The following is a 13,793-nucleotide window of genomic DNA, read 5'->3' on the forward strand; positions in this document are numbered from 1 at the left end:
GCCGTGCCCGGGAAGGGTGGGAGGGTAGCGGTCGTCCGCGCTCCGGTCCGTTCCCGCGCCGCGGCGTCCCGGCGGGCCTCGGCGGCCTTCTCGTTCCGCGGCTTCCGCGTCGCGCTGCCCCTGGGTGGGGAGCGGCGAGGCGGGCCGGGCTGCGGCCAGGGGGCCCTGCGCCCCCCAGAGCACGTAGGAGCTGGGCTGGGGGGTAACCAGCAGACACACGAAGGAGGCCCGGGGCAAATAAATAACGATCCCTTCTCATGCTTCCCAACCTCCTGTGTCCCTTTCTCTAATTATAGAAGAGGTTTATAGAATCTGTGGGGTCTCTTTGTATATAGGCATGTATAATGATTCTCGGCATGCGCCTACTGAAACTGTAAGTGGAATTTAACAGTACTGTACATTTATGAAAGCTGCTAGGCCAAAAATGAACGAAGACAAGGTAACGTTGGGGCAGAAGGTGGGATTAGGAGCAGTAGAGTAAGGTGAGGAGTAGAAAGTTGTGTTTCTGTAGAAATCTTCACAGAGGGCAAGCCTTTCTAGGCTACGGAACAGACTTCAGACAAAACAGACAGATTCTAATTTTTGTCAACTAATGCACTTCAATTACACAGAAAAACTTTCTTCTACCTGTTTTAGGGAGTGGCTCTTTACCAGCAGCACACCCACATATGCCACATCACATCTCAGTTAATCCCTTTGTCCTTAATACTGGTGTGGAGTTTATAAACACAGCAAATCCTGTTGTCAGTTTGTAAGTTGCTATGTTGGTCCTGTCTCAGTAAGTACATACCAGCAAAAACAAAGTGTGCTGCGGGGAACGTGATGTAATGCTTAAGGTTTTGACCTGAAATGTATACATATTAAACACTTGGGCTGAAAGTCATTCAGAACCATATTTTTCTTTGTTTAAAGATGATCTCGGATTACAAAGGAGTTTGGGTTCTTATAACATTCCTACATGTTTTTTTCTCAACAGTTTCCATATGCATGGATATCACCTGAATCTTCTTACAAGAGCTTAAATTATCTGTAAACTTATCCTAATCATGAGTGGCTCCAAACCTGATATTCTCTGGGCCCCGCACCACGTTGACAGATTCGTTGTATGCGATTCGGAATTGAGCCTTTATCACATTGACTCTGCTGTGAGTTCAGAACTCAAGGCAGGGTCCTTGCGGCTATCGGAGGAAACTACAGCTACGCTATTGTCAATAAATTCAGATACACCGTATATGAAATGTGTGGCTTGGTATCCAAAGTACGATCCTGAATGTCTCCTTGCTGTTGGACAGGCCAATGGTCGAGTGGTACTTACTAGCCTCGGTCAAGATCACAACTCAAAATCTAAAGATTTGATAGGCAAAGAGTTTGTTCCCAAACATGCACGGCAATGCAATACCCTCGCGTGGAACCCGCTAGATAGTAATTGGCTTGCTGCTGGGTTAGATAAACATCGGGCTGATTTTTCAGTATTGATTTGGGATATCAGTAGCAAATATGCTCCAGAGACTGCAGTTGCTACAGAGAAAGTAAGACTTTCAGCAGGAGATCCAGAAGCAGGACTGGTAGTAACAAAGCCACTGTATGAATTAGGACAGAACGATGCTTGTCTTTCTCTCTGTTGGCTTCCACGGGACCAGAAGCTGCTTTTAGCTGGAATGCATCGAAATCTGGCTATCTTTGATCTGAGGAACACAAGCCAAAAAATATTTGTAAACACCAAGGCTGTCCAAGGAGTGACTGTCGATCCCTATTTCCATGATCGTGTAGCTTCCTTCTATGAAGGTCAGGTTGCCATATGGGATTTAAGAAAGTTTGAAAAGCCTGTTTTGACCTTGACAGAGCAACCAAAACCCTTAACAAAAGTCGCATGGTGTCCAACAAGAACTGGACTGTTAGCTACATTAACAAGAGATAGTAATATCATTAGACTGTATGACATGCAGCATACTCCAACCCCTATTGGAGATGAAACTGAGCCAACAATAATTGAAAGAAGTGTCCAACCGTGTGAAAACTACATTGCTTCATTTGCCTGGCATCCCACAAGTCAAAATCGAATGGTAGTAGTGACTCCCAACAGGACTATGTCTGACTTCACAGTTTTTGAAAGAATTTCTCTTGCGTGGAGTCCAGTGACATCCTTAATGTGGGCTTGTGGACGACATTTATATGAGTGTACAGAAGAAGGAAAGGCTAGTTCCTTGGAAAAAGACATAGCAACCAAAATGCGGCTCAGAGCTCTGTCAAGGTATGGTCTTGATACTGAACAAGTTTGGAGAAACCACCTCCTAGCTGGAAATGAAGATCCTCAGCTGAAGTCACTTTGGTACACTCTGCATTATATCCTTTATTTTACTGTAGTTTATATTCTAAAGAAGTAATGTACCTTTATATGTAAACCAGTTACATGAAATGCATGAATATCTTTAAATGTAATGCAACATCCTGTAAATACTTTGCATATGTTCATAGGATGTGACTTTAAAAAAAAAAAGTTTTTCAAACACTTGGGAAAAATTAAGCTTCCTATACATGAAAATACTTATGAAGCAGTATACTGAAGATATGGATCAAAAACTTACAGGAAACAAAGGCCCCTTAGTTTATGCTGGCATTAAATCAATTGTGAAGTCATCTTTGGGTAAGAATGTTCCAACTTTGATTAAGTTCTATTGTAGTATGTTTACAGAATGGTGCACTTATGGGTTTGTCTTTAAAAATTGTTGAAATAAGCTATTTAAAAATATAGAAGCAAAGTGTTTCTGTTTGTGTTTCAATATATGTAAGTTAACCGTTTATATTACAGTAATTTTAAGAATTTTCAGTGTTCTTGGAAAGTCAGTAATCATAAAAACAAAGTATTCTCAGAGGTAAATCTTCAACTGAACTATTTCAAACATTTCGGTTTTGACTAAGGTGCTGAAAATTCTTGCTCCTCACGTAACTATTGGATTTTTTCGAAGTTCCACACAGGGGTGTAGTTCTAGGAAGCTGACTTTACTGTAGTCACTGCTAATGTACTAAGTACGTTTGTATAACTATGTTTAAATGAGCTGTCTTGTTCTGAAGTGGTAATCATCCCTGGTGCATCACATTATGCCTCTCATGCTCAGTGAAGTTTTTGTAGTATAATCTATTATTTGAATCTTTCCTTCTCTGTTCATAATCTGTCTTATTAATACTTATGCTCCTTGGAGCAAAAAATAACTCTTCAGTGGTGGGAAAGCTGCTTGTTTCTTAGAGAACTGGTAGAGCAGGTGCTTGACTGTGTATTATGTCTTTTCAGATTGAACATACTGATAACTCCTGTCAACTGTAACAAGAACCTCCAAAATCTTAGGAGGTAGAGGAGAGAAAAAAGTTAGTGGGGAATGTGTCAAGTTTAGATGCATGATTTTTAGCAGATCAGAATAATTTTATGTATGCTGCTCCTTGCCATGGAGTTTTTAGTGGTGTTAATATGAAGTACTAAAGTACGATACTCAGCTTTTGTACTCTGCTTTATGATGGAAATCAAAGCATTGCATTGCGATTGCAATTTAAGTTTCGATTTAAGCATAATTTAACTCATTTCCCGTTTCTAGGAACAACAGAGAACCTCAGGCACAGCAGGAGTGGATCTGATAGACAGGCAGATATTATTCAGTATTTGAGTGAGGAGAGATCCTTGGCTTTGCAGCTCTGTGGGTGGATAAAGAAGGGAACAGACTTAGATGTGGAACCTTTTTTAAATTCGTTGGAACAGGAGGGAGACTGGGAGCGAGCTGCTGCTGTAGCACTTTTCAACTTGGACATACGGCGAGCAATACAAATTCTAAATAAAGGGGCTTCCTCAGGAAAAGGTGCGTATTGTGTTTAGTATCTTTTATTTTGGCATTATATGACCTTAGCAGATTTTTTCTGTAAACAGAATTATGGAAGATAGTATGGAAAAGATGCCTGTTGTCTTATAAAATAGTTACTTGAAGTGGTTGTATTGGAGCCTGAGAATCTGACAGATACAGACCTTTCACTCCTCAGACTGTCATATGCCTTACTGTCTAGTTAAAATAGGAAATTCTGAAACATACAGTCTGTTGATACATACCCCAGAAAGTGTTACACTCAGAACTAGTGGGATTCTTTTATTTTAATGGAATTGCATCTTGGCCAGATGTCATGTATGTCTGCTTCTGTTGCGCTGTGTGCAGCTTTCTGCCAGTGCGATGGCTGTAGAATAACCGAAATGTAATATTCAGGGTCTGCAGAAAACATTTGTTTTGGAGTAATATTTGATACGAGTTGCAACCCATGAGGGAAAAGTTAAGATACTGGAGCCAAGAGATGGAGGTATTTTTGTTCTGTTTTCTTGCCCGTAGTCCTCCTACAGCTCTGCTTTGCATCTGTATTCTCTTATTAAATTTAAAAGACTATCTTGCCACTAAAGTGGGTAGGTAAGACATGAAGGGAGCTGTTAAGGTTCTTTTACTTTTAATATTGCCCCTTTTTGGTGGGGGGAAGTATGTGTGTGCTTTCCATAGCTAAGGTTCAGAGCAGAGACAGGCTATCTTCAAATTCAAAAATAAAATTGAACTCTCTGACAGAATGGTCAGATGAAATAGATTTAATGTTTTTTAGGAAACTTGTCAACTTGAAGCTGCTACGTGCAATTGTCATCCTGCAGCTAGGTCTTTTAAGTGATGGCTATATATACAGTCCTATCTTTTCACTTCTTGTGGGTATGAATTACAGTAATGACAGTCTTTTATGATAGTGATAGGAACACATTTAGCAGTTCAAAACTATTTCAAAATACCAGAATCAGTGTGATGTTGCTTGAAGTATAACTCAGGCTGTCATGCATGTGGGTTTGTGACTTTTAGAGCTGTTAACTTACCTGAACAGAGGCATTTAAAGCAGAAACTAATAAATGCTAGCGTATGCACTTTTTTTTTTGGCTAGTGTTAATTCTACTGTGTTTTGTCTTGCATCCTGACAAAATGTTCTGTTTCAAACTGATGCTTTCAATTACAGTTTTAATGGGATTTTTTTAAGTCATTAACTTGAATATTGTTTCCCTGATTGTTTTTAATACATCAGGTGATCTGAACCTTAATGTAGTAGCAATGGCTCTATCAGGCTACACAGATGAGAAGAACTCACTTTGGAGAGAAATGTGCAGTACTCTAAGACTGCAGTTGAACAATCCCTACTTGTGTGCTATGTTTGCTTTTTTGACAAGTGAGTCTGGTTCATATGATGGTGTTTTGGTGAGTAACTTTCTGTTAAGTTAAAATTCCTTTAAGTAATAGGTGCATATATATACATACACATACGTAGGGAAAGTGCTATATACTCCATGAAGTAATCAGACTAGAATGTATTATTTTCTCCTGATGCTGGCAGATAACATATTTTTCTGCTAAACAGACATCTCCTATTAGTGAATGTTACGTTAGTGAACAAAACATGCCTAAGCAGCCAAAATATCCAGTATAGTTCACACATTTTTTTTTTTTAGCATGGAGTTATTAAACCACTAGAAATACATTATCAAAATAATTTAAGCAGGGGGAAAACAGGGGAGAGAGGTTAATAATAGAAATGCACAAAACACAGTAAGTGCAGGGGAGTTTGCAGAACTTTCATCAAGCTGTATTTGCATTGAATTGTATTTTGTTTGTCCTTGTTTACTTGTTAAAATAATTTCACTGTGTTGAAACTAAACACAATAGTTTCACATCTTCTGAAATTGGTATAAAATTGCCATGTGAAGAGTAAACTAAATGTTTAATTATGAGAGACTTTAAGCCTTTAGAGGAGTAACATACTTGATCCTTGGTTAGAGAACAACAGAAGTATTTGATTCAGTAGGAATTATTTAGCCCAAGGGAGGACTTCTGTAATGCAACAGGGTAATTGGCCTAAACCTGTTGAAAACAAAAGTTGTCATAATATGATGCTTTTAGGGTATTAAAAAACAATAAGGTAAGAATCCCAGAGGAGAGAAACCTGAGACTTTTTTTCTCTCTTCAAGAGAGAATGTCCTTGTTCTCTGGATGTTAGGTAATAATTTTATAGTTGTTTTTTATTCATAAATTGGAAACTAACAGATCATAAGGTGGTTTTTTTAATTTTAATGTTTACTTCAGTGAGACCTGTTGAAATTTGCATGAAAAAGATTATGCCAAGCACATCTCCTTGTTTTGGCAGTGTCAATCACAATTTCTATTCTGAGAATATCAGGAGGGAATATGGGCACTGCTAAGTACCAGAATTAACCTAGTCAAGGAATTTTTTTCTTCAGTGTTGCATCTAGTAAAAGGATTAAAAAGCAGAAAGTAATAGTGCATTGCTGCACCTTGAGTGCCAATACACTTGTGAGAAATCCATGTGTTTGCTGTTAGTTTTTGGTTGGGGGTTTTTTGTTTATTATGTCTATTAACTTTCAGTTGTGATTTTAGGAAGGAATTGAGTGGTTAGGCTAGTTGTTTAGTAAATATGGTAAATGAATGTTTGTTTGTTTTTCTTCCCCTGGTGACTTGATGAGATTCTTGGCTGTATGTGCTGGAAGCACTAAGCCCAGCTCTACATGACTTGCAAAGTTTCTTTTTCTAAAATTTCATAAACCACATAGGATGTGTTGTACCAGGCTTCCTGCCATTTGAGTAGATTGTTCCAGTAGCCGCAGTCTTGCTCTAATACCTTTATCTGAGTATAAACGATAATCTGATATTTAATGTTAGCTTTTTTCAGATGTGATGTTTTCTTTGTACATAAACAATTTCATAGTATTATACAACAGTGCAAATATTCTGACTTTTACAAACAATGTATTGAAAAAGTGGAAACTTGCATGTGATGCTAGTATTCCCATTTTTCTCTCCGAAGTATGAAAATAATGTAGCTGTACGAGACAGAGTGGCATTTGCTTGCAAGTTCCTCAATGATGCTCAGGTAAGGTTGTGGTTGCACATTTAAGCAAACTGTTAAGCTGGGCTTTATTTAGAGGCAGAAGAAACTCTGGGGTGGGGGGGTGAACAGTGGAAGCAATGAGTCATGAGTGATTTGGTTTTTCTCATCACAGTAGGATATAAGGTATAATCTGGTCTTCAGTTTGTACTTTCAGCTTGATTTTTGGGTTTTTTTTCTTGTTTGGTTTAGTATTCATGACATGCTAGTTTGTTAAATGCTATTGCATTACCTGTATGTCTGTTTTACTGGACAGTATTTGTACTTATTCAGCATTTATTTCCAGATATTTACATTCTCTCGAATTAAGGCTTGGTTTTACAGCAGGAATATTTTCTTTTAAATTCACTGAAGTATTTAAAGAAAATGTAACCTCCCTCTTTGCACTTCCTATCGGGAGGCTTAAAGTTTGTTGATAAATACTTGAATTCTTGCAATATAGTGGATATAACCGTATAACTTTTTCTGCGTACCATCCAGGAAGCAGCATATTCTGTTAGCAGCAGACGCTCTTAAAGAAAGCTATTCAAATCATGAGAAGTTTTGTCATATGCCAACATAAATAAGTTAGGAAGGGGTGAAGAGACTGAAAAGTTAAGTAAATTTTTTTTTATAGCTGAACAGGTTTATTGAAAAGCTGACGAATGAAATGAAGGATGCTGGGAATTTGGAGGGAATACTGTTAACAGGGCTGACAAAAGATGGAGTTGACTTGATGGAAAGTTACGTTGACAGAACTGGAGATGTCCAGACAGCAAGCTATTGCATGCTACAGGTTAGTGTTTCACTTGAAAATAAACTTTATAGAGGAGAACTAAATATAGTTCCTTTAGCAGTATAGTACTGAATCTTGTGAACTAGAAATTATTTTCTATAGTAAATTGGGATGATATATATCATGCCTGTTTTGTGGAATCGTCTGAAACATTGAATGTTAACTATAAACATGTATCTTCACTCTCTCTGGTTGAGATAGCTTGAGGAGATAGTATGGGAAAGAAACAAAAAGAAAACATAGTCCTTTTCACTAGCTGAACTGGGAATACCCATTCTCCTGCTTATTGCTGGTGTGTTTCCTGATAGGTTCATTATTTTTTTTGTTTCCAGGATTTTGGTAGAGAACTGAGGTGAGGTTTTTTGTTTGTCTCTAGGCATTGGGTTTGGGTTTTTTTATGATGGACTTGTCTTGGCCCTTACACAGTTGCAGCTACTGCCTCCACTGTGTTTAACTGCATATGGAATTATAACTGATACAGACTGTGATATGTGACAGAATTTTATAATCCTTCATCTGACAGACGTGAGTTTTTAGGAGGACATGGCAGCACAAGTATTTTCAACCAGAGAAGCAGACTGAAGAAAATTTTTATCAAACTCACATTACAGTTTAACAGAAAATTAATCTTTTTCTAGGCAAATTACACTGTATTATTTCTCATATCTTGTAGTACGCTTTGTAAAGCCGCCTGAAAAAGTGAATAATAGGTATTGTGTATCCTCAGTGTGTGTCTGACATTTTTCCTGCCTGCTTTAGGGTTCTCCATCGGATGTACTTAAGGATGAGAGGGTTCAGTACTGGATCGAGAACTACAGGAATCTTTTAGATGCTTGGAGATTTTGGCATAAACGTGCAGAATTTGATATCCACAGGAGTAAGCTGGATCCCAGTTCGAAACCTTTAGCCCAGGTAAATGTAATTCTTGTATGAAGTACGACCAGTCCAGAAAGGAAGGTGGCATGCTCCTTCTATAGAAAAAAGTTGCTGGCTGCACCTTGGCTTTCATAAGGATTCATGTGCAAAAGAAAGATTTCAACTAAGGCTGCCCCACAAAAGTAGCTGTGTTTTTTTTCAAAATACTCTTTTAAAAAGGACTTGGTAACTGTTTTGATAGAGAGTATGGAAATATGGTAAACAAATCTACATTTCTTCATATATAATCTAGGAAATCAGTTCCCTACCATTTTATTTGTGTTCCTTTTTTTTTTCTTTTCTTAAACCTTTTTCTTCTAAATAGCAGGTTGTCTTACAGAAACTGTAACTTTTCAACACTTTTTCTGGGGAAACTGTTTGTTTTTTTCCTCCCATGTTGAAAAACAAAATCAGACATGTATCATCCAACTGAATTCAGCATCAGGCTGAGGATGATGCTGAAACCAGGGAATTGAACCAAGAATCAGTTCAAATTGTCTATATTCTAATTGAAGTGAAGTTCAAAGCTATTTTGAAGCCCTTGAACCTTAAACTAAAAGTGAACAGCAGCAACTTTCATTATCAGTTCTGAACATAAGCTAAACCAAAAACTAACCCTCTGTCCAAATGCTATCTGCTTAACATCTGGTGGCATTTTTAGCCAACAGGGTCTTACCATAGCACCTTCCGCTCTCTCATGTCTGCGAAATATGTGCATTAGAAGCCTTAGGGCCCAAGGGTTTCTAAGGAGGCTATTTCTGAATTCATGTATCTTGTCACAGCTGTTTAAGGAGAGCTGCATCTCTGCTGTTCCAAGTGGGACGGAGTTGAACTTACTGCTGCTTCCTTATGTGATCAACATAAATAGCCCTTAAAGAGTTTAAAATATGTGCTCCTTGGAATCGAGTCACAGCTTGTGGCATAAGGAATGCAGATAAAGATTATTAGGAAAATCCTCATGTTGGGGACTCCAGAGTGGGTCACCTGACTAAAAGGAGGGAGAGACCAGATTTAATTATACAGTAAGTAGAGTAAACTTAGTTTCTTTCATTACTGCAGATACAGCTTTTTATTTAATAACACCTTTCCAAGTTTTAGCAATTACGCATGGTTTTATGTGCTTTTGAGGTAAGAGAGCATCATTAAGGCCTACTTCTCAGGACTCTGTGCCACATCTATAAGCCAAGATGTTAGGAGCTCCTTCACAAGTAGCCTTGGCTTTCCGGGACACTCTGTAGAATATCTGGTAAATAAGTGTTTGCTAGCTTGAACGAATGCACTCATAGGTGTAGCAAAAGTGGAGCCGAACCAAAAAATTAATGGGCTTTTGTTCTCTTTAGGTGTTTGTGAGTTGCAATTTCTGTGGAAAATCAATCTCTTACAGCTGCTCAGCTATTCCTCATCAGGGGCGAGGTTTTAGCCAATATGGAGTTAGCGGCTCACCAACTAAGTCAAAAGTTACAAGCTGTCCTGGTTGCCGTAAACCCCTTCCTCGCTGTGCACTTTGCTTGATAAATATGGGAACACCGGTTTCCAGCTGTCCAGGTATGACACAGTGGGTTTTAGTTATTCACCTAGAGTACTAGTTAGAGGCCTAATTAGCAGTTCCTGTTGGAAGATCTTCTGTTGCACCTTTTTCTTTCTATTTGTACTCATACTGTGTATAGTCATACTCGTTATTTTGAGGGAGGAAGACCGTAATTGAAAACTTGTTTACATCCCATCTGATTTTATGATGAAACCTATGTCTCAGTTCTTTGGTGTCAGACAGTATGCACAGTTACTTGGTTCTGACAGTTTTCCCAGTGAGACTGTCAGTGAAATTCCGTGGTTAGAGATATGAAAAGATGTAAGTATTGTGGTGGTGAGTATTGTGAGGTTTAAAACTGTAAGAAATGGGAAATGCGTTTTCTTGAGATGAATTGTAGGGATGCTACAGAAATCTTGGAATGTAAATTAATTGATTTTTAGCTGGAAGAGGAAGAGAGAATAAATTTAATGTGTTATACATTCTGTCATTAAGTATGAAAAAATGTATGGGTCATGCTGTCACAGCTAAGAAATATTATGACTAGAATCTTTTGGTTCTAAATGTCTTGGGCTCAGCATTATACGAGGTCTAAATGAAACTGATTTTGTCCATATTTTTAGGTCAGCCTTGTTATAGAGCCATGCGCAGCTGTGCAGTTGTCATCTATTTATATATCTCTTCTCTTTCTTTCACTGATCTGTGTTATGACTTCTATATTGTAATTGTTCCAATTCATAACTTAGATTTTGTTGATTTTTCTAAAGCAGAACATTTAATGTAGAGTAAAACTGAAACATAAATCACTGTTGAAAGACATTCTGTTTGTAAAATTTAATAGGCAAGTTTATCGTGTCCGTAAGATGTGAAACAACAGCTCAGCAATATAATTCCTGTTTTGGCATTCTACCAGTTCTTAGTAATTTTACTGACTTCTCTTTTAAAATCAGGCCACTTCTTCACATAATGTTTCCAATTTCAAATTTATTCTAATAGAGTTACTAGGACTGAAATATAAATGAAGCATAATGATTTACAAGCATATTTGGGGGTGTGGGTTTGCCTCTGCACAGGAGGATCCAAGTCAGATGAAAAAGTGGATCTTAGCAAAGACAAGAAGTTAGCCCAGTTCAACAACTGGTTTACTTGGTGTCACAACTGTAGGCATGGTGGACATGCTGGGCATATGCTTAGCTGGTTCAGGTAAGTTGACATTAAAATCTTTCTTATTTCACATGTGTATGCTACGCTGAGTAGGACATGCCTCCTTTGCTGTATCTGTCATTATAATGTTTTGTTGGTTTAGAACATAAGCAAAACTTAACTTCGATGCTGAGTTTTTCTGAGATACTATGTCCCTGCACATACTTAAATGTATAGATGACAAAATTCTTGTTAGTTTTAACTTCACCTGTTTTTTTTTTTTCTGCTGTTGCTATCTAGGGACCATACTGAGTGCCCAGTTTCTGCCTGCTCTTGTAAGTGTATGCAGCTGGATACAACAGGGAATCTCATTCCAGCAGAGACTGTCCAGGCATAAATACTGTTTGAAAATGTGGTGCTCTCTAATGTATGTCCATCATAGTCCAAGCATATATTTTAGATAAAGGTCATTTGTGACTTACTGACTGTGAAAAAATAAAATTGCTATCAGATTAGTAAAATGATGTGTGTATGACTGTGCTTGGTAGAAACAGGTGTTCCTGAAATGAGCCTCTGAGTATAGTATGTGGTCCTTGTTCAGAGGATTGAAGCAGTTCAGTTCAAAAGCACTTTTAATGAAGTTTTCAGGGTAATGCTGATAGGCCCTTTTTATTTGTTTTCCAAACAAAACAGTGTTTATATGCTGTGAAAGTGGGCCTTCAAAACAAACTCCTGAAAAGTGTTCTAAAGAAGATCACACAGTGATGTCGTGGATTCCTCTGTTCATTGTTTGATCACGCTTTCTTATATGCAAATGATCATTTCCTTGTAAGTTCATTCAAAGTGCCACTGTTAATTGTATTCTAAAGATTTTTATTTCAAAGAAAAATCCATTTCTTTCTCTTCCCAAGTTTTGTTAATAGTAAAGCAATATCTTTGCAATTCGAGGTCTTATTTAATTTACCTACATACCTAGCTGATGTGAATTTTAATGCTAAAGAATTTTGGGGGTTTGTCTCCTCCAGGATATAGACATTGCTAGGAGAGTTCCCTGAAACGTCATGTGTCTGTTTCAGTGCAGAGTGCAGGTAAACTATAGGAGGTTTCATTTGATTGATTAATTTTTAACGTAGTACTGTGAAGATCTGAAATCTCAAGGACTGGAGACTTGTAAATATTTAAGTTTTAAACTACATGCTGAGTTTTGACTAAAAAAATAATTTGAAGACTTTTGGATAATCAGCATTTCCCTATACTTCTGAAATATGCTGGGAAGTGTGAAATCAACCTATATAAATCCTGCTTCTAGTCACTAGCGGACACCAGTCTGCTCCCAAAAGGCTGCACAATTTTAGGACATTGACCACAAGTAGTTCTAGGTATGTTACCAGCTGGAATTAAGATTATTTATTAACTTGAGAGACAGTCAGTGATACTTTGCTAATACTGTGCTAGGAGCGAATCGGTATTGTTCTTGATTTTGTAGGCAACAAAATTCACACAAATTGGGGGAAAAAAACCTGTTTTAAGGTATGTGATAATAACATCAGTTTACTTGGTGTGTGTTTACTTACTAGTGGAAACAGTATATGAGTTACTTAACACTTGCGTGCTATGAAATACTAAATGGAATGCTAGCAATAAACTGGTACCGTATTGCCAGGACTGTGAAAATTGGTGTTTTAAAAGGGAATATATTGTAATATACCACTAGTTCTAAGTGCTCTAGTGTAGTTGCAACAAGATAGAATGTGGAAACGTTTTCTGTAGATGTACATGATTACATTCAGGACTTTGGGTTATATTTTCTGATTTAGCATTAATGTTGTAATACACCTGCTACATTTATTCTGATCTAAAATTCTTGTCTAATTGACAAAGATCTTTTTTAAGTTAAAAATCTAAGAGGTACTTGGTATTTGTAGGCATGGGAGAGCAGTTACTTTTTGTTAGAATATTTATTTCTCTTTCCAGTATTTTTGCACACTTCATGTTGCTGTTGAGGAGGTCTTCAAAATAGTCTCCATTTATAAATGTAAACTGGGGTTTAATGTATGATACCCTATTTATATAAATACAGGCAATAAAACTTCTGCTTTATGGAAATGAGGATTTTTAAGTGTCAAGGATATGTTTTTATTCCTCTGTAATAGCAACGTTTGGTAAATTTTCTTGATAAATTCCATGTCCAGGTGAACACAACTAACTTACAACGTCTCATTTTCTTATTTAAAGAAAACTCATTTATAACGTTTTTGACTTGACTGTACCTGTTTGTGTCAAATTCTATAATTTCATTAAATTAGATGCTTACTTTGATACTTAGTGTGTCTTTGAAATGTTTTGGATTATGAATGTGTGCATATTCTGGCATAGTGTAACTATCAGTTTTGGCTGTTGTAATTGGTAATGAGGCTTTCATGCCAGTAATTACACTATTTGCAAAAGTTACAAAGTAAGAGGTGTATGTTTTTTAAC

At 37.4% G+C, this 13,793-nt stretch overlaps 1 protein-coding gene across 2 annotated transcripts; it reads left to right on the top strand.

The window, feature by feature from the left end:
• Window positions 1-1,001: 1,001 nt before the first annotated feature.
• MIOS (meiosis regulator for oocyte development) lies at window positions 1,002-13,793 on the top strand. Of its 2 annotated transcripts, XM_009818867.2 has the most exons (10): window positions 1,002-2,343; window positions 2,546-2,644; window positions 3,588-3,845; window positions 5,083-5,252; window positions 6,874-6,939; window positions 7,571-7,729; window positions 8,489-8,641; window positions 9,985-10,189; window positions 11,246-11,375; window positions 11,616-13,793. In XM_009818867.2, the coding sequence occupies exons 1-10, from the start codon at window positions 1,047-1,049 to the stop codon at window positions 11,710-11,712; spliced, it is 2,634 nt and encodes an 877-aa protein (XP_009817169.2). In that variant the 5' UTR covers window positions 1,002-1,046; the 3' UTR covers window positions 11,713-13,793. The 2 variants fall into 2 exon arrangements, with proteins under 2 accessions (XP_009817169.2, XP_059674432.1); XM_059818449.1 differs by lacking the exons at window positions 7,571-7,729; window positions 8,489-8,641.

The sequence above is a fragment of the Gavia stellata genome, chromosome 6 (genome assembly GCF_030936135.1).
Source record: "Gavia stellata isolate bGavSte3 chromosome 6, bGavSte3.hap2, whole genome shotgun sequence".
Classification (NCBI taxonomy): Eukaryota; Metazoa; Chordata; class Aves; order Gaviiformes; family Gaviidae; genus Gavia; species Gavia stellata.

Coding starts and splice junctions, on each gene's coding strand:
- MIOS (XM_009818867.2), top strand. CDS start 1,047: ATGAGTGGCTCCAAACCTGATATTCTCTGGGCCCCGCACCACGTTGAC. Junction 2,344..2,545: donor ACTTTGGTACACTCTGCATT/ATATCCTTTATT, acceptor ACATGAAAATAC/TTATGAAGCAGTATACTGAA. Junction 3,846..5,082: donor AGGGGCTTCCTCAGGAAAAG/GTGCGTATTGTG, acceptor TTAATACATCAG/GTGATCTGAACCTTAATGTA.